The sequence below is a fragment of the Lampetra planeri genome, chromosome 50 (genome assembly GCF_965212315.1).
Source record: "Lampetra planeri chromosome 50, kcLamPlan1.2.h2, whole genome shotgun sequence".
NCBI lineage: Eukaryota > Metazoa > Chordata > Hyperoartia > Petromyzontiformes > Petromyzontidae > Lampetra > Lampetra planeri.
The window spans coordinates 6686021-6713627 of NC_136156.1; the positions used below are offsets into that span (position 1 = coordinate 6686021).

Sequence of the window (27607 nt, forward strand, 5' to 3'; positions counted from 1 at the left end):
GTACCGCCGTGAGTGTTGGCGATGCGCTTCGTGACTAAGCCGCAAATTCGTTGTCCTTACCCCCCCCCCCCCCGGCGCCGATTAGCGCGGTTGGTTAAGTAGGGTGCGAAAGAAGTTCAACACCAATACAGCCGCCATTCGCCACAAAGTGACGGTGGCGTCACCACGGCGCCTGTGCCAGGCTAGGTGCACCGAGGACAGGTGAAGTGTCGAAGGCTCGCTGCTGATAGGTGGTCTCGGGATAGACCCAGCTGGTGTCATGGCTGACCGAGATGACTGGTAGATGCACCACCAGCTGTACCCCCTACTGTGCCAGGCTAGGTGCAGGTTTCAGGACAGACCCAGCAGGTGCCATGGCTGACTGAGATGACTGGCTGATGCACCACCTGTGCCCCCTCGCTGCATTTTATCCACCCGGTGCTCCGCTCGTTGTTGTGAGCGGTCGCTCCTCTGCCCTCCGTTGTTGCTGGAGGGCGACTGCCTCCAACGTCCCACAAGCATCCTTCACGAGCCCCCTCCATAGTTCCAACACACTCACACACTCACACACGGGGGAGAGCATGTCCTCTCAAACAGTTCCCACCGCGGACACATCGTGAAACGAAGAACGCTCCGCTCACTTCCCGTTTTCACGGCGCGTTGCAGAAACAAGCCACCGGATTTTTTTTTTTATATAAAAAAACTCATACCCCCATCAGCAAGTTATAAGTTCTAGATTTGAAGCTTTCGTGACTGCAAGGTTTCATATTCTTAGGTTTTTTCGCTAAAGTCACGTAGGTAAAAATTAAAATCACGACGTTTCGGAGGCAACACAAGCTTCCGTCTTCAGGTGGAACCGTCACAGCACGATAGCTGTATCAAGTAAATGAGAGATTCCAAGAGATACTACCCCGTATATATACTGTACTAGCAGAAGTACCCGGCGTTGCCCGAGTGAAAAATATATTTCTTAATAACCTTACATATATACACAGATGGGCTGCTACCCCTGCCCCCCCCCCCAGCCACGATCTCCTCGGCCGCTGTGCAGTAATATCTACGGCCTATAGTGGTAGCATCTAGCAAATGTATAGTAGTAATCACTGCACGCATCGGGGTGGGGGGGACATCACGCAGTGAAGAATTTACCTGAGCGTTTAGTGTATTTTTTAAGTATTTTTAACGCAAAATAAAATGTTCCCATCACTACCAACTATTAGTCTTTTATCAACGTGACACGTTTTTACTGATTGGCCGTGTCGGGTGGTGGAGGGTTACAACATATTAATAAATAAGGCGATCTAAACCCAATAACGTTGTTTATGAATAATGGTCGCGAAAGCCTACGTGTTACAAATTGACTCACTTTACTTAATAACCAGGCTACAGTCTACATTATAGACTGGCAGTACACCCACCCAGATTAATAACCAGGCTACAGTCTACATTATAGACTGGCAGTACGCTCAGCCAGCTTAATGACTATTTGTAGAGTCAACATTTAAAGAATCGATTCTTGGCGCGTCGTGTTTAAAAGTAATGACACAGTTGTTTTTTCATAAAAAATGGTAAATGTTGTGGTTTCACGCTTGAACACACCGGTGGGCTAAAGCAGTGAACTATTAGTCTTTTATGAACGTGACACTTTTTTACTGATTGGCCGTGTCGGGTGGTGGAGGGTTACAACACATTAATAAAAAAGGCGATGTAAACCCAATAACGTTGTTTATGAATAATGGTTGCGAAAGCCTACGTGTTACAAATTGACTCACTTTACTTAATAAGCAGGCTACAGTCTACATTATAGACTGCCAGTACACCCACCCAGCTTAATAACCAGCCTACAGTCTACATTATAGACTGCCAGTACGCTCACCCAGCTTAATGACTATTTGTACAGTCAATATTTAAAAAATCGATTCTTGGCGCGTCCGGTTTAAAAGTAATTACACAGTTGTTTTTTCATCAGAAATGGTAATTCTTGTGGTTGAACGCTTGAACACACCGGTGGGCTAAAGCAGTGAACTATTAGTCTTTTATGAACGTTACACTTTTTAACTGATTGGCCGTGTCGGGTGGTGGAGGGTTAGAACACATTAATAAATAAGGCGATCTAAACCCAATAACGTTGTTTATGAATAATGGTCGCGAAAGCCTACGTGTTACAAATTGACTAACTTTACTTAATAACCAGGCTACAGTCTACATTATAGACTGCCAGTACACCCACCTAGCTTAATAACCAGGCTAGTCTACATTATAGACTGGCAGTACGCTCACCCAGCTTAATGACTATTTGTACAGTCAACATTTAAAGAATCGATTTTTGGCGCGTCGGGTTTAAAAGTAATTACAGTTGTTTTTTCATCAGAAATGGTAATTGTTGTGGTTTTACGCTTGAACACACCGGTGGGCTAAAGCAGTGAACTATTAGTCTTTTATGAACGTTACACTTTTTTACTGATTGGCCGTGTCGGGTGGTGGAGGGTTAGAACACATTAATAAATAAGGCGATCTAAACCCAATAACGTTGTTTATGAATAATGGTCGCGAAAGCCTACGTGTTACAAATTGACTAACTTTACTTAATAACCAGGCTACAGTCTACAATATAGACTGCCAGTACACCCACCCAGCTTAATAACCAGGCTACAGTCTACATTATAGACTGGCAGTACGCTCACCCAGCTTAATAACCAGGCTACAGTCTACATTATAGACTGGCAGTACACTCACCCAATTTAATAAGCAGGCAACAGTCTACATTATAGACTGGCAGTACGCTCACCCAGCTTAATGACTATTTGTACAGTCAACATTTAAAGAATCGATTCTTGGCGCGTCGGGTTGAAAAGTAATTAGACAGTTGTTTTTTCATTGGTATGTAAAGTTTGAAAGTTTTCATAAGATTTTAAATGTATTTTCCCCCCGGGCAACGCTGGGTATTTATACCACAAAGTCGTCGCTTGACACGGGTGGGGTGTCGAGGCCTAGTACCGTGCAGAGCCTCCGGCCTCGCCTAGATTGCCCACCCGGCTGAGGCTGGGTACGGGTGCCGTTCCCCCCCCCCCCCCGCGCTACAATAATACTGTGTAATCGCTATAATTTTATTATCTACCGACCCTATAATAGTAATTGCACACATTGGGGTGGGAGGGGAGTAAAGAGGACGTGAAACTTTGATGAATTTACCTCAAGAGCCGCGTGTTAATGCGTGCGCATATTTTTAACGGGAATTAAAAATGGCGTCCACCCCGCAGCGAATGCGTCGCTACCCGTTGCCAGGGGCAACCGCCGTCCAATGAAACTACGTATGGTCCGGCGACACACAGACACACACAGAGATTTGTGATTTTATATATATAGATATACTGTACTCTCATTTACTTGATACAGCAAGCGTGCTGTGACGGTTCCACCTGAAGACGGAAGCTTGTGTTGCCTCCGAAGCGTCGTGATTTTTTATTTTATTTTTATTAATTTACATTTTTTACCTACGTGACTTTACCGAAACAACCTAAGAATAAGTTATAAGTTGACACGCCGTGCGTTCTGCTGCCCGTTTTGACGGCGTTCAGCTGCGAGTTGACGAATTGGCATCGGCCGGCGAGGTCGCCAGGAGGGGTCGCGCACGCGAGTTGCGTGCGCGTCTCTCTCCACGCGTCTCTCTCCACGCGCCTCTCTCCACGTGTCCACTGCGCGCTCCGCAGGTGAGGGCGGAGTTTGGGGGCCTCATCCACCGCCCACCTCGCGCGCGAACGCAAGAGGCGCTTTTGTGAGAACACAAAGGCGAAAAGAAGCCGCGCAATTGAAACGTAATCTTGATTTGAAGCTTTCGTGACTGCAGGAATCCATACTCTTTTTGGTTCTTTCGGTAAAGTGATGTAGGTAGAAAAATTAAATTATTTCGGTAAAGTAATATATTACTTTTTATTTTATTTTTCTACCTACGTGACTTAACCGAAATCATTTTATTTTTCTACCGACGTGACTTTACCGAAAGAAAAAAAATTGAAATTATTTTTATTTTATTTTTCTACCTACGTGATTTTACCGAAATAATTTTATTTTTCTACCTACGTGACTTTACCGAAAGAATAAAAAATAATATTCTTTTGATTTTATTTTTCTACCTACGTGACTTTACCGAAAGAACCAGAGAGTACAACTGAAACTGACGTTGACAACGGCAGCAACAGAAAAATCCCCGCGGTAAACGCTGGATCGGTGGCGGTGCCGCCTTGCATCACTTGGTCGGCGGCAGACGTCGCAGACGGCGTTTGCGCTCAGGCACAAAGTCGAACTATCGTGGTCGCATCAGGCCTGGGCGATATCACAAAGCTACTTCTAAAAAAAATACCTTTAAAAAAACATAATGCCTCTTGTCCGAAACGAGACCGCGCTCTTCGTACTGGGCAAGGGGTAATGCGCTTCTGCGGCCGTCTGGAACGATTCTTCCGGCCGATATTAGGAAGCCATTGGAGCTAAACACTTTTAAATCGTCTACATTGCCTCAACTAATTTCTTCAGAATTTATTTTTTTGTGTTTAGACTGATGTCCTTTCTCCCGCCCCACTGATTAGCACGGTTGGCTACATATGGCGTGAAAGAAGTTTAACATGCATGGTACTGTATGCATTTAGTATCATAAAGCACCAACACATTTACTGCAGCATGACGTCTTCCCAAAAGCCTTCGCCATCTCTCACAATGAATGTGTGGTGTCATCAGGCATGACCGATCCACTGCTGTATGAAGGTCTCCCTCCTCCCACCACACTCCAAGACGTCACCACCTGTCACGGTACTGCGAAGCAGCAACAATACTCATTCGGGCATCTATTTATACCATCTAAACTCTAAAGACACCGTGTTAAGTGGAGAGGGGAAAAAAATACTTTGATATGGGTGTGTTTTTTTTATAGTCGTCATTCGTGAGCGAGCTGTCAAACCTCCTTGGCTCGAAAGCCGGATTCCGATCGTCCACGTTGCTCAGTTTCAGCAAATCAGTGCGGGGCAGTTGCCTCGAAGCCCTGACAGAAAATCTTCTGCTGAAAAACATTCCTGTCAACTGGAAAGTATGCTGGCTTGTCTGTCATACGCTGTAACAGTGATCATGACACCACCATAAAGCTTTGGACTGGCCCCAGTTTTGCACATTTGTTGTCCTTAAAAATGTTAGAGAAAACAAAACATGCTTATTTGGGGACATCTTGGCAACTGATTTGGTGCGGTCATGATGTCTGCCTTGAACCCCGAAGAGAGAGTCGATGGGGGGGGGGGATTTCCGATTGAAGGATTGCACAGGTTGCCTAATCAGCTCTAGCGGGAGGGCGTGACACCAGCGATGTGCATCGGGCAGCTGCTGCAGATCAACAAGGTTGTGAGTGCAGAAGGCGGTAACAACTCGTTTCCAACAAGGCTACCTGTCTGGTCGAGTTGGATTATCTTCATACGTACACATACGCGAGTTTCACCCTGTTCTTATCGTTTGCTCCCCCCCGTCTCCCCCGAAAAATCATCTTAATTGGAACTGCTCAATTACTCGAAAGGATGATCCATTCTCAAAAATGTATATAGTCGATGGAAAAAAAATAACAACCTTGAAATGCCACGAATATTTCATTGGAAATGTACAATTTCGTTTTTCGAACACGCGCCATTATTCGGTAAACGTGGAGTCGCATGTTTTGGGGATGGTCAAGTTCCCCCGCGCGATCATCTCGACGGTTTGTCCGATCCCAGACGGAATAACGGGCTCCTGTCCCGATCCGATGTCTTGCAATTTAAAAAGGCACTTTTTCTAATTCTCACGGAGAGCACAAAAACACGCAGTGAACGATGAAAACCACTTCCTCCTGCTGTAGGCAATCTGAAACAAGACAAAGCAAAAGCATCGACGATTCAAGCTCAGAAGCCACCGGCTTTGAGGCAGCGTTGGTGGATCACGCGGCGATGGCACCGCTGTGTGAGACACAAAAAACAAAGACCCTTCCACGTAGAGCCTTAACAGGAATCGAACTCGGGTGGACGGGTTCGTAGTGCACACAACCGCTGCACTACCACTCCCCCCGCACACACCCGGCAGGGCAAGAAGGCGTTCGTTGCCTGCAAGGAGGCAGGTAAAGCAAGCAGATGTTTGATCGATTAATCCGAGTAGACATGTAAACTCTCAGTTACATTTCATTCCAAGCATTTCCATTAACGCTTCCAACAGCTGGTTCCCGTCTGATCTCAGCACCTCCAAAGAGTCTGGCAAGGCTATAAGGGGGGGGGTGGGTGTCTTGGTCTTGCCAGCCAATTGTCTCCACTGTGCTACCAATCAGACTTGACAACCCGAGTTCGATTTCCAGCCATGAACAACATCGGAGGCAAATTGTATCTAAACCAGATCTTTGTCAGCACCTGGAGATGCTTCTTTCCTGTCTGGTAGGTCCTGACACATTCGCCAGACTGAATGATTTGTTTGCAGGCCACACACGCACACACACAGGATATTTGCTGCCATCTAGTGGCATCTGGGAAATAATGTTTGCACGCAAGGGACCAAGGGGTCATTGATATCCCAATATTTCTGAGAACTATTTTGATCAAAAATCAAACTGACAGTTCACCGAATATAAAAAAAAAAGTATCTGGCTACAGGGTGACGTGTACAGTTGCAAGCAGAGAGGATCGGTGACGTTTTGTTAGGTAGCGTTGAGAATTATTTTCTTTTTTTAGTTTACAAGAATAAATCCCAGTTGTATTGTTGGGGAATGAAGAGCAAGAGATATCCTGTGAGACATCTTGCGGCAGCAGCGAAGCCACACACGCCCACGGTGCTGTTATTTTACTGACTTTTCCAAGCTTGGCAATTCATGTACTAAAGCAATTTAAACATCTATCCTTTATTTATCCTCACCTGGTATGCAGGTCAGGGGTTCCATCCCGACCCTAACGTCTGCTGTATATTTGGAGTTTGCATGTCTCTATCCCCGTGGTCGCGTAGAATTTTCTTCTCCGGGTCCTCCGGTTTTTCCCTCCACAATTTAGAAACGTGCATTTAGAGTATTTGGCTGTTATAAATTTCCACACGATAAGTCACTTTCGTTGAGCTATCGTTTGTGGCGAGGTCGCATCTGAAAAATAAGCCACTAGCTAAGTTGGTCTTCTTGGTTCTTTCGGTAAAGGGAAATAATAAATAAAAATAAAACATCATAAAATACAATTTTATTATGTTTTATGTAATAAAAATAAAATTTTATTATGTTTTATAATAATAAAAATAAAACATAATAAAACACAATTGTATTTTGTTTTATTTTTATTATTTCCCTTCTACGTGACTTTACCGAAAGAACCAAGAAGATGAATCCCTGCAGTCACGAAAGCTTTAAATCGAAATTTTGCTTAGTTGGCTTCACCTGGCAAGATAAAACGTAGTTTAGTTTGATAGATTGTTTTAAGTAATTTGTTTATCTTTCCTTACTGGACATGTGAAAAAGAGCTTCATAGCTCATCGGGTTCCTCCAGTATGACTACAAATTCTTATTTTAAAAGCCAGGGGGAACCACACACCCGCTCTTGGAAGTCACTTCAATAGGGTGACCCCCATCACCGCACCCAACGGCAGACCAACGCTCACCCCCGTGTAGTCTCGAGGAGCAAAAGGACCCCGATACATCACACTGAAGAGAGGCGATGGTTAATCTTGGGCAGCTGTTAGGACGCGAACCAAAGACTCCTTACCGGTAGAGATTCACAGGGCATGTGCTTGCTTCACATCAAGTGACCTGTATTCACTCCGGCTTCATCTCTTGAAACAAACAAAACATACAAATTCATTTTAAATATTCCTTTATTCGCACAAACGGGGTTTCCAATTCAAAAATCTCTTTTGAAAAGGCAATGTGGGGCTGCGTCTTGTATTCGCACAACGAGTCGCTGTGAACAGCAAGTAGGCGAGTGCGGAATGAAATATCGCGGCCTTCATGACATGAGTTCAGCTGTGTCCGTGGGCCTACATAGGCCACACCTTGCTGATGAGACTGCGCGACATCAATTGGGCCACGTTTGACCTCGTTGAACAAGCGAATGCGACTGGAAAATGATTACGTGGAAGAATGACCTCTCGGCAATTAAAAAAAAATCAAACCTTTTCTTTTAATGGAAAAAAAACATTGGTCAGTTTTTATTTTACAATCGCGGAAAAAGTTTTAAAACTTGTCATGTACACTGCTGGCAAATAAGGAGCTACGCTTTGGAGATGACACCACAGGCTAATTTCCACCCTTAGAGCAGGCAGTGCACTTGATTATGTTTCTTTAACTTTGTGTCAACCACAGTTGTCTTGTCCGAGGAAAACACATTTTGTTATTTTCGTCACGTGTACGACAACGCAATTAAACCACAGAGTGAGCCTGAGGAATCTACTTGCAGATTACAACGCCAAAAAGGCCATCTTAAGGAATCAAAATGCATGCTAACAAGCTTGGCTCCCCGAGGGTACACAATCCGATCAAGTGTTGCCATGGGAGCATTATGGGGAAAAGCGTATACAAGTAAATTTACGTTTCTGTGAGTGCACATACAGATAAAAAATATATTTTTTGAGTCCATCAGCCTAGAGGTTTTTCCCGACGAATACGACATCAATCAGCATTTGTTGAAGCAAGCGACCTCTGCAACAGCTTTAAATCGTCCGGGTCTCATCGGCAAGAGCCAGGCCTGTTAAAACAAATGCTGCCGTTTTCAGTGGGGGGGTTTCCAGGCAATCAGAGAATGTGCATTGTCAGCGCGCCTTGTCACAGAGGGGATTCGTGATCAACATCCCGGGACTGTACCAACGCGAGATCGTTTCTCACTCACCCGTTGGGGGGAGGTTTCGGTTTGGGCATTTTGCTGAGGATCGACGCAATCTCCTTCTTCTCGTCGTAGCTCTGCCACACCTCGTACAGCTTGAGGATGGCTCGGGTTATTTCCAGGATCTGTTCGAAACGAAACGGCCACTGGGTGAGGTACAGAAAACCGCGCTTTGTCGTTCAAACGATGAGCGTTCGGTCACCGCGTGCCTATCCGGTGCGCTTCTGCGGCTGTCCTGGAATGCTCTTCCTTCTGATATTAGGAACCCACTGGGGCTACGCACATTTAAATCTCGATTGACTAATTTATTTATAAGTGTTTTTGTTTGTTGTCCTTCCCCTGCACCTCCGATTAGCACGGTTGGCTAGATACCGTACAAAAGAAGTTCAGCATACACACATACATACCAACGAATGTATAACGTCTCAATGCCCAAATTCACAAAATACGAAAGAGGCATCACCACGGCGATCCACTCCGCGACTCCTGACGCAATCATCTGCGGTTCTAAACCTGGAGTGCACGCACCACCCCCTGTGGGTGCGCGGTTTGCCAGATTTTTGTAAGAAGGTAAATCATCGAAACACAAATTTAGCACGGGCATGTATGTACAACTACTTTGTTTCATCAAACCTATGCATTTATTAACATTTACACATGTTTTTAACGATTGAGAACCAAAGGTGGCAAGGCTGCAGTAAAGGTTAAAAACCAATGCTCTACATCAGGGGTGGGGAACGTCCGGCCCGCAGGCCTTGTACGGCCCGCGGGAAATCATTTGGTGTGGCCCTGCCAAGGCAACCGCAGGCGGGACTCGAAATTCACTAAATCTAGGAGCAAACCTGGAAAAGCAGTTGCGAGTAGCAACATCATCAATACCAACTAACATCACACGCCTCGCCAAAGAGAAGCAGTTCCAGCCATCGCTTTAGGGGTGAGTTAATTAAATGTTTGACCAAATATAAGCAGGCTAATTTTTAAGTTGATAATTTTGCATGGCCCGCGAATGATGTTATAAATATCCAAATGGCCCTTGGCAGAAAAAAGGTTCCCCACCCCTGCTCCACATCAACAACATCGACTGCCATACGAAGAAGAACAATGTAGGTTGCATGAACGATCTCACGTCAAACAAAACGATATCTATCGCCGAAATAACTCGGGGCGGGGTGCCGCGCTCTGCACGAGAGGGCGGCGGTGGAGGGAAGAGCGAGCCACCTTGTCCATGTCGACGGAGAGTTCCGCAAACCAGTGCCGGCCATCGCGCAGAACCTCCTTCTGGTGCTCCTTGGGAGGCTCCTTCTGCTGGATGGCGCACGCCATGTGGAGGCTCGCTGGGCAAGTGCACGGACACGTACGCACGCACGCACGCACGCACCGGTATATTACGCACAAAAGACAAAAATTCCCCCCCACCCCATATAGCCTTAACAGACTGTTGGGGAAAGTGCTGTTAAGCGAGCACCTATGAAGGCTGGCACGGCACACGAGGGGGTGGGTGGCCAGCACCATGCACGGCCGCCTTTGTCTCCGCAATGGCGAAGTTAACACACCGCACTAAATCATCCTCATTTAAGGACGAGTCGATCTAGGGGAGGGCCCAGGACCGGTTCCGATAATCGTCACTGGTCTTGGCCGAGAGCGGGAATCGAACTCTGGTTGCTGGGTGAGTAAGCGCAGCACACTATCTGCTGCAAAGCCCATCATCTCTCTGGGGTGGATAAAATTTGTACAACTTTGTGGAAAAGTCAACGGCCGTTATGCAATGGATAAACTTACCCCCGCTATATTAATGTGGTCACATGATTATTTAGACTTGGCTGCTATACATTTTCACATATGCCACTTCGTTGAACCATCATTTGTGACCAGGTTGCTTCTGAACAAGAAGCTAATAGAGCTGGGTGAGCTTTAACTGGTAAAATGAAACGATTATTTTTATTTCAATGTTGTTAGTTATTTGCTAACCTTTCCTAAACTTTGCACTCCCATCGTGTCTTTGTATTGTTTGTTGTTGTAACTTTCTGACCCGCCGCTACTGGACATCTTTTACAGCTCATCGGATTCCTCCAGCATAAATGATTCCGAATTATCATTTAATTTAACATTGAATTGTAACACGCTGCCGCACACAGTATCAGCTCACTGTCGAAGAGACAGAACGACTCAACGACTCGGAGACGCCAGGAGGAAACAAAGACATGGTCAGCTGGCTCCGAATCCCAACCCCCCCTAAGCTCTGTGATCCTCTCTATATTAAGTTGTTTTTGGCCAATGAATGTTGACATTAGCAGGAAATGACTTGACTGTGAGTGCGGATGTTCCAGCTGTGGGTCAACTATGTACAATCTCAGACTCATCATGGTGCACAGTGATGGTTCTTACCTAGTGCAATCATGAAGGGTGGATACATTAAACATAAATCAGTCCTGTATGTATCATTTACAATTTTCCTGCAAAGAGAAAACCAATAAAACAGTGACAATCATTATTTAAACAATGCTGCTGCGTTTTCAGACATCCAAAACAATAATACATACATATATCAGATGACTAGCTCACTGATAATATCATCTGCGCAACCAGTAGATGAACAACATGCAGTTATGCAGTTGCAGTTCGTTAAACATATCTAACCGGGGCCTTCGATGGATTCATTCAAGGCCGACTGCTCTGAAGGATGGCGCATTACATGTCCAAAGTTCTCACCCAGATGTCAGAATGGGGTAGCAGTCCACTTAGGTTATAATCAGATCATATAAAAAAAGATATATATATATATACCCATACAATTTTACTGGTAGGAACCTCCTAGTTATACCAGCCCACAGGGGATTATTGTGTCCGTCGTGCAGGGAGGGGCTGGGTGGGGAGGGAGGGGCTGGGTGGGGAGGGTGGGGCTGGGTGGGGAGGGGCTGGTCACCCCGTGGTGCCCTTATAAAACTCAACGTTTAACCTACTCACGCCGGCTTGTGCCCGCCCTCTAAGTCGGGCATATTTGCGGAATACACCACGCCGCCGTTGACCCTGGCCATTGACCGAGCAACCCAACGTTCCTACCAGCTCCCTCCGCAGGAATGTGTTCCATGTCTAGAGACGACATTTCCAATCATGGCACCGTTGAATCTGATTGGTTGTCCCTTGCGATGAAGGAGGTCTCTGCACAGGTCACCTGGTTACTCTGACTTTTTGGTTTCTCATTTTGAGGCCCTGGATCTTTTCCCTGCCGATGACGTTCGGCGTATTTACAAATTGAACGTTGTACCGATTTTGCTTAATTTGTTTGCGAGAACTGCCCTTCAACTTTCCAGCGAGCTGAAATAATAATTGGCGCGTTAAAACACTTGCACACCACGCGACACTTTTAATTTGTTTGGCCGGGTTGGGTGGAGGAGGGCCCAGGACACGATGACGCCGCTTGAGCCACAAATCAACTTCCGATTCAAATCCGCCTTGGAAGTGGTGCACAAGTAACAAAAAAAGCTCACTTTCGTCAATAACGCTGCTGCCTTGAAAGGAAAATATATAAGAGGTGATGTGTCGGGGTAAGGAGCTCTGAATGTACAGCCCCTTACCTTATGTCATTTACGATTCAAATGAGATGTTGGTGGGGAGTAATCGGCTCGACACAGTTCAAAAGGAACTTTTTGGGGCGGGAGGACCCGGCGAGGATATTTCCACGTATCAAGACACCAACACCCCAACATTGCAGTTGGGATGTAATTGGTGACAAGTACTATAAGTGATTAACAAAAACGTCGGGAGTGTCTCACCAGGCAATCTGCAGCAGCTGTTCGTCAGGCCCCATGTCGTGCACATATTGTGTAAGCGCCCGGTAAGGATGATACACAATCAAGCAGCAATCCTGGACACAAGACACAAAGGCAAACACACCCCACACATTAACATACATTCAACTATGTATCACCACTTCCTGCCACTTCTTACTCTGTTGTGAGTGCACACCGATGACACTACACCACCTATTTAAGGGCACACACTAAATACAATGTTCACATCTCTGGCAATCACCTGATGATGCTGGTTGTAACTACCAGCGACACGTCCACACCCAACTGTTTCCATGCAGTGGATTGCTCTCCAACACAACACACCGGGCGGTGCTGTGGCAGCGATAAACTTACGGCACACGTTTATTCACATGACAACTTTATTAATTGGCCGTGTCAGGTCGAGAAGGGTGTGTGTGTCACATCTTTTATTTACGCGATCAAACTCAAAACATGTATTATTAGTCGTATTGGTCGCCAAAGCCTTCATGTTGAACACCACCCCATGAAACCACCCCTCCCCGTGCTGTGGCCAGTGATGTTCATCGTGACAAGCAGATGGTGGGAATTTCATGCCCAGACATCTTGGTCTTCCCATTGTTGTCAATAATGCAACGGCGAATTCATTTGGGCAGATTACCACCGACTGGCAGTCAAGGCCAGATTCACATACGAATGTCCATTTAAGTGTTATCCATTGTTACTCGGGTATGCCACCACTCGCCACCACTCCCCACCACTCCCCACCACGTAAAAACAAAGATCCCCCCCGTTATCGCCTGTAACCAACTGTTGGGGCAAGTGCTGTTAGAAAGGACCCACAAAGACCAGCGCAGCACACGAGGGGGTGGGTGGCCAACATCAAGATTTGGCCGCCTTTCTCTCCCTCGTGGTGATGTTTACACATCGCACCAGGTACTTATTTAAGGTTGAGTCGACCTAGGGGAGGCCCAGGACCAGTTCAGATAATCGTCACTGGTGTTGGCCGTGAGCGGGAATTGAACCCGGGAACCAGGTTTGTAGCGCAGCGTGCTAACCGCTACACTACCGCTCCCCATCACACACGCACACACACACACCACAGGCAAGATATGCTCAGCTAACAATCGTGTGTGTGTACGTACCATTAGCTCAAGTAGGTAAAATTCACATTCTAACACCTGCGAGGACAAAAAGAATGACCACATTTAGCACGGCGACAATTTTCAGTGCATAACAATATATTGAACACATTCATAGGTACAATATTACAACCTTATATTACTATTGTTTTAAGTTTATCTTGGTGGCTCTGAATATTTATTTATTACTCAGGCATGAAATGACCCAGTCACTCAACCGCACAGCTATTCTATTCTTGCGTATGGCAATGTGTTTCAGGAGCCCGATGCCAATGACGAGGTCCGATAGCCACGATGAGACCTTGAGCAGGGCAGAGTTTGTGTAGTTTTGCAATTCCTCCAACATTAAAGTGCAGACTACAGTGGTTTACTCCATGGTCCATTGTTTGTATTGTATGGCCACAATTGCACAACTACTACTACTGTGGCTTGTCTTTAATTTTCATATTCGTGAAGATGTGCTAGTCGGCCTGCTGTTTAAATTTCCGAAGCGATTGATGGTAGAAGCACACATCTATAGATAGTGGTGGTTTTGTGGTTTTTCTAAGTAATAACCTGGATGTATATTGGGCCTAAAGCCCCGTAATGTTAAAATGTTGGGGTCCCCCTTCCACACAACGTGGAAACGGGGCGCCCTCTGCTGTCACACGTGAATGACGAATAGCAGCTGAACCCCGTTCTGTCTCCGAATATGTAAATATTTAGTCCATCAGCCTCTTGGCTTTCCAGGCCAATATTATCAAGCTAGCAATTGTTATTGAATAAAACTCTTTGGACTGGTTTTGACCGTTTGGGTCTCGTCACCAGTCAGGCTTGGCAAAACAAATGCTATTGAATGACAAGTGTGTATTGTGGCAAGGGCATTCCATATGAATTATAGAATGCCTTTCCAATCAAAACCTTAATGCATTTCCCAAGAATTTTAGGAGTAAAAGCAATTATAAGTGAAATGAAAACATTTACAAAATATATTAACTCATAACGCTACTTCCAAAACTGCTGGATCCAACATTGTCTTGTGGGCAGCTCAATAACAATACTTAATATCACGGGCAAGCTTCTATGACCTCTATTACGATCAACAATGGGAACCAATGTACGGATCAAGTACGTCACCAGATGGATCCTTAACACAAAGCATCTCAGCGAACAAAACGAAATTGACATGACCATTTCGCAACGGCCACGATAATTCCACATTAGCAAAAACAGACGATCTCTTCGGGCCCTCAGGCCCGGTATCTAAAAGTGTGCTCAAACAAGCGAATATAAATAGGCACTCAAAGCAGACTGATCATGTCAATAACGTACAAGGCATGGCCACAGCTGCGACGGCTGCTTTCTCCGCCTTCTCCTGCTGCTCTTAGAACTCCTCACGACTCGCTAAACTCGGCTCCATCAGTCAGGGCAGCCCGCCCTGAATGAAGCCATCAAAGGCCCCGGTAAGACATGTTAAAACGACCTGCAACGGTCTAACCGCATATGCTTTTCATCTGCTGGTTGTGCAGGTGATAGTCTCAGTGAGCTAGTCATCTGATATTTTTTTTATCATTGTTTTTGATGTCTGAAAATGCGGCAGCATCGTTTGAATATTTTTTGTGGTGTTTATCGATGTTGTATTGGTTGGTCCTCTTTGCAGGGAAATTGTAAATGATACATACAGGACTTATTTATGATTAATGTATCCACCCTGCAAGATTGCAGTAGGTAAGGACCATCATTGTGCACCATGATGAGTCTGAGATTGTACATAGTTGTCCCACAGCTGGAACATCCGCACTCACAGTCAAGTGATTTCCTGCTCATGGAAACATTAATTGCCCAAAAACAACTCAATATAGAGAGGATCACAGAGCTTGGGGGATTGGGATTCGGAGCACGGCTGACCACGTGGCTGCTGCCTATCCTGCCTGTCTTTGTTTCCTCCTCCTGGCGCCTCAGAGTCGTTGAGTCGTTCTCTCTCTTCGACAGTGTATCCACCCTTCATGATTGCACGTGGCAAGAACCATCACTGCGCACCACGGGTCTCACAGTGGACAATCACACACTCGGCACGGAGTACAGGGATCACTCGTCGGCGTATTCTCCGGGTTATAAGAGGCTGCTCCCAAGAATAACACGTGCTCAAAACTTGTGCCCGGTGTCAATTACGTTTTACAAACCTGCTCACGTACATTAACACCTACTCAATTACTGGATGCACCCCCAACTTTTTATTTGCAGGAGAGGTCTCTTTTATAATCTGAAATATTTAATTAGCGGCTAATTGTAAATAAAACCTACATATTTTTTTCTTCTTGGTTCTTTCGGTAAAGTGACGTAGAATGGAAATAATAAAATAATAAAAATAAAAGATAATAAAATAATTCTCACGACGTTACGGCCACAACGCAAGCAGCCGTCCTCAGGTGGAGAACAGGTCTGTCGATAAGACAGTCTGAATGACAAGCCCCACCTACGAGCAGTCTCTTTGCATGCTGGTAAATTCGTACCGTTACCGTAGGTTGAGCTCCAAGTCACACACACATGTTAAAGGGTTTCAGACACAAGAGGCTATGGTGAGCACACCGCGCCATAAACCTAGCAACATGAGATTGATTCCCAGCCATGGCTATCATTAAATGGCAAATGGCATCTCAAACCTAAGCCAGTTCTGGGTGATATCTCCTTACCAGCATAGTGTAGCACGGTCAAACAACCGCCATGTATAACCGTATATGTATGAACTTCTATCGCACCGTACGTAGCCAACCGTGCTAATCGGAGACGCCGCATCGTCAGCGCCACGCGCCACGGCTGACGGCGCAGGGGATCGCAAAACGGCCGCAACAAACTTGCAACAAAACGACGCCGTCGGTGGAATGGTCGAGGGGGCGATAACCGCCCAGAGTTGCTGCCACCATCAGCGCACACTCGCCAACGCGCGCTCCCTCCGCGGTGCGACATCGCCGGCGCCACGCGCGGTTTGTTAATTTTAGCTCGGCGATTCCTTCGCGCACCGGCGATAATTAAATCTCCGGGCATGCCATCGCCCGACCGCGTTTCAGCGCGCTGGCCAGGAATGTCGTGGCAAGTTTGCAGCAACACGCAATTCATTAACCTCACTTCCCCCCACCCCCTCCCACTGGGCGTACGCGCTCGCAAATGTTTGCTTGCGAGCCGTTCTCTTTCCGATTCACTTCGGATCCGAAGTAGTTTGAGGACCCTAAAAGATCTGAGCGACTTCAATGATGGGATGATGCAAATGAAAAAAGTTACAAAGCCAATGTGACTCGCAGTCCAAAATTTAGACAATTTGAAAAAAATAACTTGTTAACGTTACTGAATTTGGAAACTTTTAGCATGCGTCACCCAACTAAAGCAAAAACTTGGCAGGACTCTCCTGAAAGGGTGCTGAGGCTAAGTCCGGGATAAACAATAAATATTAAAAATATAACTCCTCTACGTATCTACCAACACATACAAATCCTCACGATAATTGACAAACAATACGTCTCAATAGCCGACCACGTGGTTATGATTAAAGAACAACTTAATGACATACTAGGATTGTGGATACATAATTATACAGCCACAGCCTATAATCAAATCATGAGACGCCAGAGGCCTAGCGGGGTAGCACGAATCTCGACGGTGCTTGGATGGGTGGCCACCATACACGCACAGGTTGCCATGGGGCTGCAAGGCTATGTTGTAGGAATCAAGAGGGCAGCGCAGCAAATTCCGTTGTTGTACTGTCCTTCCATGCTTCCGCATATATATGCTCCCAGCCTTCACCAACCCGCACTGATCAGCGTGGAGTAGTATGGTCAAATAACCCCCGCAAAGCACACGGTCTGTCTGGGTGATGTCTTCATCCAGCAGTGGATTGACAAAATGGCCGTACACGTGTACTTGTTGTCACCCACTGCTCGATGACGTTCTCCCCCACACGTCAGTCATGGGGGGTATTTGACCATACTTCACCACCGCTGGTCAGCGTGGGTGGGCGACAGAGAACCCAGGACCGGTTCAAATATCCCTCGCCACTGGCGATAGGTGCAGTTGGGAATACGCGCTCAGGTTGGTTGGTTCCACACTGTAGTGTGTAAACCACAGCGCCACCCATCTGCCTTGCTATGTATGTCACACGTACGCTGTCATTCGACTAAAACGCTTACAATGGGCGATATATGCCCAAATTAGCAGGTGAATAAGTTTTGCAAAATAAAGATGTGACGGGCAGTCAGTCATAACCAAGTCAAACATTCCACATGACGCTAACTTGGCACGCCTTTATGAAATTTAAATGAAGGACTTGCCGCGCACTCGCATGCCCTCACCAAAGCCAAGTGACCGCTTTAAGAGAAAACACGCAATGGAAAATACCGCCCGTGCAGTCGCGAGGCCTCCACGTCACGGCTACGCGAGTTAATCATGTTGACCAGGCGGTGGAAATCTTGAGAGGCAGCCCAACGCAAAAAAACGGGACACGCTTGGGCTGTGCGGTATAGCCGGCCGGCGGTGGCTAACGCTGCACGTGGCAGTGTGTTAAGCCAGCGCTGTGGAGGCAGTGAGGGTTGGCGGATCGCACAGACATGGCGAAACCCCGCTTCCCGTGGGTGTCACAAAGTGCCGTGCCCTGGCAAGAGAGCAAAGTGGAATAATATCCCATTAATTTATATCTGTATAGGGATAGAGCGTTGCCACTCGTCGCACGGGTGAGTTTACTCCGGGCGCTCCGGTTTTCCTCGCGCATGTATCAACAATCATCATTACGTGGCTGAAAAAATATTAAATACCCAATGTAGCAGGACCCTCCTGACAAAGGAATCCTTGGAATCAGTCTGGCTTCCCAGGGTAAGTATGGAATATTCTCATGTCGCGTTGCTGTGCCTTTTATTAACTGGTCACACTTCTGGTTCTGAGTGCAGCACTTTCATAAGGCGAGTCGCTGCCCGGAACTCGGTAACTCGACGGGTCCTGAAAGACCAGTAATGACACACGGGTCTGAACACTGGCAGAGTATAAAAACCAGAAAGCAGCAGATGAAGGATAGCGAGATGGATCACCAAGGATCACAATGGACAACAATAACTTCAATTCGTCACACACCCTGCGTAGTATTCGCCCACCATCAAAGACAGATAACCGCTCAGAGAATAGATGTAGTCGGTCAACAATTACTAGGAGCTGGGAGTGGCAGTGACACAAACACGACCCTGCGTGTCCACGTGATCGACCTTAACATGTGCTCAATAATGAAACTCGCACGTAATCATAATTTCAACTTGCAACGCGGACAGTGTTCGCTCACTCTCCGAGAAAGAGAGAACGGCTCACAGGCACGACGAGGAATGAGAGACAAGTCGGGAGGCAGTAGCCAGGTGGTGAGCCACCACTACCACCAATTGCTCAAACTCTGCGGTCCTCCATATATAAAGATGTTTTTAGCCAAGTTAACTGCAGTAGTCCCTCGGTTAACGCTTTTAAACCGTTCCACGAAAACCACTGTTCACCGAAATAAATGTTAATCGAATGTAGGAATTGCATGAGTCTGCAAGAGAGCCGTTTCCACTGACAAAATAGAAAACGTAATGTAAACAAAGCCAGTGGAGGTCTTAACGCTCATAGATGGGCGTCGCTGATTGGCTCAGGGCATGGCTCAGTCGGATTGGCTGAAATTGGCAGCCGCGTGCATAACGTAAACAAATACAGTGAATCTTCATTTTAACGTTAGTCGAAACCATGGGGTGCTGTGGGAACCGAAAACGTTAACCAATGTCACTGTTAACCGCGGGACTACCACAGTATTCACACGTGTAGGAGGAAACTGGAGCGCTTGGAAAAAAACCCAACGCGTGCGAGGGGGCAAAATTAAGAGGCGGACAACGGAAGGCGAGAGATGTTCCCACCCCCCCACGCCTTCTCAGACAAGTTGAAATAAAGTCGATGGCTATGAAATGTCGAAATATATGCGAGGAAATCCAGAGGAAGGATCGCAATCGACACGAAGGGCACCAGGGCATGGCCCCGGGTGTGGCTCGTTTGTGCAAGTGGGAGGGGGGGTAAGAAAGAGGTAAGAACTCAGTGAACTGATACATCGGTACAACGCAGCCTTGCTTAATAAAATCCTACTGGGAACATGAATCGCTACTAAGGCCTATAGAGTCCAAATAAATATAAACCCTCGCACGTGTTTTTAAGTAATCTGCTCCAATACAGGCGCAAACAACAAAAACACCTCCACAAATAAATACTCACGTGATTGACTCGGAAAGGGAAGTCTTTTGAAAACGCGTAAGAGAACTTGTTTTTGACTGGGTGTTGGGGAAAAGAAAAACAGAATCAGGTATATATACAGAGACAAAGATCCCCCATGTAGCCTTGACAGGCTGTTTGGGGCAAGTGCTGTTAGCGAGCAGCTTTGAAGGCTGGAACGGCACACTAGGCGGTGTGTGGCCAACACCACGCCCGCCCGCCTATCTCCCCAGCGGCGATGTTTGCACACCGCACCAAGTACTCATTTGAGGCTGAGTCTACCTAGGGCAGGCCCAGGACCGGTTCAGATAATCTTCACCGGTGTTGTCCGTGAGCGAAAATCGAACTGGGGCCACCGGGTTCGAAGCGCAGCGCGCAAACCACTACACCACCGTTCCCCATATATGTACACGCACGCTGCAAACAATGCTAGAGGCTTGATGACATCAATGAGCAAAGGGCATGCTCAAGTCAAGTGGCACTGGGAAATAGAATTTCGATTGTTAAATGATAAAAAAGGCTTGAGCCTTTCTGGCATAAATACAGGTGTTTAGATGTTCAAACACCAAATAGACACCTTTAACAAAGGCATAGAGTCTGCATTAATCACACAAACTTGTGGTAAAAGAAATGCAAATATACTTTCATAATGTAATCACTGTGCTTGAAACGGATTGGCCTACACCAGAAACACCCTCTTTTATGGCTGTCTCACCAGTGCAAGGCCAAAGGCTGCATAAAAGGCGATCACAGTACTAACACAATGCCAACACCAAAATACGATTATTTTTACACGCTTTTATTTAACTCACTCTGTCTGTTGTTGTTGTCGTATCCTCAAATCTTGTAACTCTATTTTAACCCACTTCCCAATGTGGTATCGACTGCAAACTTGGTATATGTATGTCATACTGATGACAATACTATATTAAATTCATTTTTATATTTTATGTTTCGGCTTGGGTCTAATTGTCCACGCTCAACTAACGTTGGCTGTAAATCACCACGGCCCCTTACGTTATGGCAAACCTCAGGGCCACTTCCTGGAGTCGTGGAGTTCTGCCATTACGAGTAGGGTACATTTCATTAAAGAATGTTTAAAAAAAAAGTATTTTTTAATATTACTTATTAACCTCGTATTCACGCCGTTCATTTTATAACGACTAATATCAGAGGCAGGCGTGGGCACCAACGCACAAACAACAAGACTGCCACACGTTTACTGATCAAATTATAAACCAATAAAGCTGCTCCTCACCAGTGTGATCGAGACTTTTCACTAACGAATTCCACATCAACACACGCCACGTCGTTTTTGCTCCAAGCTGCTTCGAGCTTCGTTGGGTAGTGAGAACTCGGATATTGAGATTAAGTCGTAATAGTAGAAAGATTGTTATCGTCGTATGTATATATGTCCGTTGAACTTCTTTCGCACCATTACGTAGCCAAACGTGCTAATCAGTTGGCTACATAAAGTCTCCAACTCACATTTACTCTTCTCACTGGCCTCAATATATATGTGATGGGTAACTGTCCAAAACGTTGCCTATTTTATATGTATATTTCCTTTTAAGGCCAGTGTTATTGACTAATGTGCTGAGTTTATAATTATACATGAGATTCTAATTTCAAATTATCTATAACTTTGCTTATTTAAGGAATAAGTCAATGGTTTGATATATTCACAAATCTGAATGCACCATCGCCATCCCAGCGTGAATGAATAAGTCAATTCATCAGAGTACATCCGACACTCGTATTTTGAGCGTTTCTGCTGCATGGAGAAAGGTGGACGAACGACATCTATTACAGTAACACGCAAAGTGCAAAATCACTTCATGAGCATACCCAGCGACGACTCAAGGGATTAAACGTGTCCGAAATGTACATCCAAAACTCATGGGAGTTGCCCATCAGCCAATTGTCTGAAGGTCCCCTGAGAGGTCATTGTCTATTTTCAAACAGTTCACTCAGAGGTCACCGCACACAGCTCAAGACTTACACACGGTCGAGGCGGCTGTAATGAGGCGACTATTTGATATAACACCAAATTCCTGTAAAGACATACACGCAAAAACACATTCGTTACACAAAAACCAAACACTGAAAATTGTAACGTTTAAATTATGTTTAAACTGTTTATGGAAAGGAAAAAATTACAGTAGATTTGGTCAAGCGAGAATAGGAAATGTATGTTAAAAGTCTATTTCGTTCCGACAGCATCGAAAGTTACAAATTTTCACCCAAAAAACGTACTTTATAATATTTAAACAATGGATGTTAATACATAAAAAATACTAACATTATAAACAGATAATAATAAAATATGGTTAATCAATTAATTAAATAATAATTACTGTACCTACAACATCCAAACATTAACAGGGGAATGGTCGCTAAGCGAACACACTGGGCTCTATGGAGGCACTACACTACTATACACTGCACTATACTCTACACTACTATACACTACACTACACTCTACACTACTATATACTACACTATACTCTACACTACTATACTCTACACAACTGTACACTACACTATACTCTACACTACTATACACTACACTACTATACACTACACTACTATATACTACACTATACTCTACACTACTATACACTACACTACTATACACATTACCATACACTATACTACTATACACTACACATTGGGCTCTATGGAGGCTCGTCGTTAAGCGATTAGTCATTAACAGGGGTGGTCTTAAGAGGGGTTCAACTATGTACAAACATATATTTGACGATTGAGTAAGCGCTAAAATTATGACAAGTTTAAGAAGGCTACTGAAAGAGTTATTGTATTGCAAGTGGGAAATTTCAATGTAAGGGAGCCAGCAAAACTGAACATGAAATCGAGAAAAACTGTAGGATAAGTGAAGGCTATTTATTTCATACCATATTTACGTAATGAAATGCTTTTTCTTGCATAACGTTTCAATGATAGGCTCTGCGGGTTTCAGTGGTTGTGACAGCTTTGCACGTGGTGCATAAAGCTGTTACTGCTGCTCAATCTGCCCAACTCATGGTTTTTGGTTTAAATATTTTATTTACAAACCATTTTCACAGAAGATCTCAAAGCGCTGTACAAGACAGCAGACACTTAGTTTGACAATACCTCATGAAACAACAAAGAAATGGCAAACTATCATAAAATAAATACTGAAAGCCATTCGCTGAATTAGTTAATCATTGAATAAACGGAAGTGTACAGACAAGATTAAAGACGAGTGTTAATATTGTCCACAGACTTGGAGATCCTGGATATCTCGTGGGAGAGAGTTCCAGAGTCTGGGCGCTACACGGGAAAAAAGCTTGGTCACCCAGAGAAGATCTGCATCCCCAGATCTTAAAGCCTTGAAGGGTACCTATGGGTGTAGCCACATGTCTAATGATGTAGGCTGCGGACAGGGAGTTCAGAGCTTTGTAGGTTAGCAATAGCTTATCAAACTGAATCTTATGGGAAACTGGAAGCCATTTACATTGTTATATTTCTTTAAAAAAAATTCTCTCTTTTTGTTTTCTGTTTGTTACATGGGTGGCCATGTCCGGCATCTGAAAATTATTTATAGAGAAATTAAAAATATGAGAATAAAACATGTTTTTATTAATTACACTGTCAGCTTGTTTGGACAAAATTAATGGCAATATTGCAAAATGTACTCACCTCCACTTTTGAGGCCAGAAACACGCATGTAGGAGCCATCAGCACAGGATCTATACATTGTAGGGAATACCTGTACAAATACACAGATTCCCCCCCATCAGATTTGTAAGACTGATGGCTATTAGTGAGCACCAGTTCGAGGAAGCAAGACACATGATGAGGTGGTGTAGTAGTGTTCGTCGGATTAATTGCAGCAAGGATTAAACGCAGGTCACCTGGAATGTAGCATAACGGTGCAACACACAAATATTTAAAATCTATCATTACTCAGATTACAATGGCATTACACAATTTTCTTTGTCTTGGAATGCACAACTATGACATGTTAAATGTTGCCCCACATATCTTGTGGCTTGGGAAGTTTTTCTCTTGCTGCGTAATAAACTGCCTGCAGCAAAAGTGTACGAGATTTATATAATTCTATGGAAATTCTCAAGACTAATCTCTTCATGGCTAATGTATTATAGGATGCAGGAGAAGTGGGGTACCGTGGTGGTGAGATGTTAACTACCTCGCCTGGTATACAGGAGGTCGTGCGTTCGATCCTGACCATGATGCATGAATATTTGAAGTTTGCATGTTCTCCTCATGGATGAGCGTATTTTCCTCAGGGTCCTCCGGTTTTTCCCTCCACATTCAGAACTATGTGTTTATAGAGTATTTGGCTGCTATACATTGCCACGTGATAAGCCAATTTACTGGTCTACCATTTGAGGCCCGTGTGGCTGGGCACCATTGTTATTTTGTATAAATCATGACTGAAGATTTTCACTGGTTTGTACTGAGGTTGTTAAATTGACCACACAGTTGCCTGTTCGAGAACAGTAAACAAATGTTTTCTTTCGGAAATGTACGCCTCCACTGGTTGCAAGAAGAGCGTACCTCGCGTAGAATCGCTTGAAGTAAACAGTGGCCGTCGCTATGACTTGTTGCCTGAGTTTTAGTTGCTCACCCAACGCTTGGATAACTGCAGACAAGGAAACAAACGAGCAGTTACAATGCATCATCGCGGGCCTGTCTTATACAATCCGGCATCTGCGTCTGTTTAAAAAATCTTTCAAATCGGTGCGTTTTGAGAACTGTGGGACATTTAGCATGGTAGAATATTGGGCAACGTGCTGTTAAGTGGGAAACCGGACATGGGAAAGTGGACGGAATGCACTGCTCATCGAGTGGTACAATGTTATCGACCAGTGCTGACCACAACGTATCGCGCAACTTATTTATGTTGACCCAACACTGGGGGTAGGCACAGGTCAGTTTTAGATACCATTCGCCACTAGCTTTGTACGTAGCCAGGAACTGCAGGGTGTCTGAGATTGTTAATTGCTGAATATAAACAAATGCCACTCAATACCAACAAAATAAACCAAAACTACACAGGCTTCATTGTTGACGTAACCCATTTCTGCCACATCATTAATTTCTTGAGGTAGTGGTTCTGCTTGGCAAGATATAGGTACACAATTAATACAAAAAGGTTCCACTGGTATATAACCAGTTTCCATTTTTGAAAATATGCAGTTTTATGTCTGTGCCGTTTCATGTACCAGTCTTAATAGGTGCTTGCTAACAGCACTTGCCCCAACAGTATGTTAAGGCTATATGGGGGATATGTGTCTTTGTACTCCCATCAAGCGGTAATGTAGTGGTAATGTGGTTATGCACGCGCCACAAACGCAGTGAGCCGCTCCTGGTCCTCTACCAGGTCGACTCAGCCTTAAATTAGTATCTGGTGCAGTGTATACACATCAGCACGGGGAAGACATGCGTCTGGGCAGGGTGCTGGCCACCCCCTGCCATGTGCCAGCCTTCACAGGTCTTCGGTAATGGTATGTTCAAGGCTGTATGTTGGATCTCTGTCTTTTAAGTCCCACATCTTCCAAAATGCTAAACCAGAGTAAAACAGTCGCCAAATATCTTGTAGAGCCACATCCAGTGGTGTGAGCATCAAATGTCAGGGCTACACTAAATATCTTTCCCATTTTTACGAGCGTATCCCTAAATATGTTCCCCACAATGTGGTGTCATTGGCTACCATTCGCAAAGAAGATATGTATCTTCCAGTATTCTTCTTCAGTGAGGTTCTTCAAGTCTTTCTGTCGCTCCTTCATGATGTCCTGTTTGTCCAGTATCCATTGATGGCTGAAGACGATGCATGAACACAAACACACCTCCGATTAGCACGGTTGGCTATGTACGGTGCAAAAAAAATTCAACATACGTGCTCATCGATTTATTTATCTGATCACGCATTCTTTAGTCACCTTCTACCCAGCACAGTCAGCTCCAGCAACAAGATAATGGACTCCACAGTATTTATTGCAACAACCTCCACTTAACGTGGGGTCAAGCTGTTTCACACCCCACTGCCCATTACCACTTAAAAAGTCGCCTTCAATTTTATCCAAACCAAACCTTTTACACAAAGGTCAATTCGTGAATACATTGACCGATATTGAGATGTGCGATAACGTCATGCAAATCTTTAAAATCGCGTTCCATTCATAATTAAACAAGCATTAATAATGCATGGAACGCAGGGCAACATTCCAGCAGGAATCGAATCATGGGACTTGAATACTTGCAGGGGCAGCATGCGATAACCCAGCCGCTGTACATTTACATCCACTATTGACAATGCAACAAACAATAAAGATATCCATAATACAGGTTTTTTTTGGGTTAGATCGCGTATAAATATATAAATGTGTCGTTAAACCCGCCACCACCCGACACAGCCAACTAGTAAGGGTTGTCACATAAACAGAACGTGCCAATTCGTTACTAGTACAGCACACCGGTGTTGGAGAGCCAATCCACAACATTTACCATACTAATTGGCTGTGTCGGGTGTTGGTGGGTTTAACGACACGTATCTATTTACGCGATCTAACCTAAAAAAACCCTTGAATTATAGATTTGGTCGCGAAAGCCTACGTGTGAAACCAATATATAAAGAAACACACTGATCATGGTTGGGCACTATACAATGCAGGGCTGTGTAACAGGGCCTCGTTTAGTCATCAGAACATTGACGTCTCCCGAAGGAATCCGATTAGCTATAAAGCTCTCTTCCCCCCCCCACACAGACGTCCAGTCGTGATCACAACACAAAATCGAGGGCGATTTGTGCCGATGGCGAAAGGCGTGTGGAGGGCATCTATTGTCAAACCACGGCCTGGAGAGAGAGAAGCTGCAGCGATTAGCGGCCACAAACACAGCGAGGCCCTCGACAGAATCGGCTCCCCCCACCACCCTCACAAAGCCCTCACAAAGCCGCACGACAGCACGAGGAATGAAGAGTTATGTCGGTCAAAACGCGAAGCTGTCCAAGTGACACCGAGACTGTTGAAAACGTGCGAAGGGCGCGCGGGGGGTTGGTGAAAGGGCCTGATGAGTAAGCCCACAAGCTTGGCGGTCACCTCGACTTTACCCCCTCTAAAGCCCTCACGGATCGCTGCTGCGCGGTGCTTTTATGGGGATGCGGCGCTTAAGTAAGCGGCCTGCCCAGCCTGGACAACCCCGGGAGGTTGGGCGTGCACCGAGACGGACCCGGAGCTTAGCGGGGAACGCGGCCTGGTCGCGGCACTGCAGCCTGAGTTGGCCGCCGGAAAGGGCGCGCTAAGCGCGGCGCGATTCCAGCCCAGACCGGGGGGGCGCGGTGAGCAACTTTGAAGTCAACGGGGTGGGGGGGGGGGTAACGACTTACAAGTGAGAGCTCTGCCAGAAGTTACCGGACATGGTGTCGCGGTGGCTGGAGCGGAGGGCGTGGGTGCGAGTGGCGAACGAGCGCGACGAGACATGAGCCGAGGCCAGCAGCCGAGGTGGGGGGGAGAGATGAGAGAGAGAGAGACGAGACGGCGTCTAGCAACAGCGGCGGCTTCTGTGTCCGCCACCTCGTGCAGCGCTGCCGTCCCCTCATTGGCCCGCCCGCGTAACCACGCCA

The 27607-nt window shown here is 45.6% G+C and overlaps 1 protein-coding gene across 1 annotated transcript; it reads right to left on the reverse strand.

The window, feature by feature from the left end:
- Positions 1 to 7800: 7800 nt before the first annotated feature.
- On the reverse strand, positions 7801 to 27581 carry CCNC (cyclin C). Its single transcript, XM_078616420.1, has 12 exons — positions 27371 to 27581; positions 25697 to 25803; positions 24541 to 24625; positions 23659 to 23728; positions 21977 to 22028; positions 19978 to 20033; positions 13738 to 13773; positions 12596 to 12687; positions 11208 to 11275; positions 10041 to 10156; positions 8829 to 8947; positions 7801 to 8687 (listed from the first exon to the last, which is right to left on the reverse strand). Exons 1-12 carry the CDS (start codon positions 27400 to 27402, stop codon positions 8669 to 8671), a joined length of 852 nt encoding a protein of 283 aa, XP_078472546.1. The 5' UTR covers positions 27403 to 27581; the 3' UTR covers positions 7801 to 8668.
- Between the last annotated feature and the right edge of the window lie 26 nt (positions 27582 to 27607).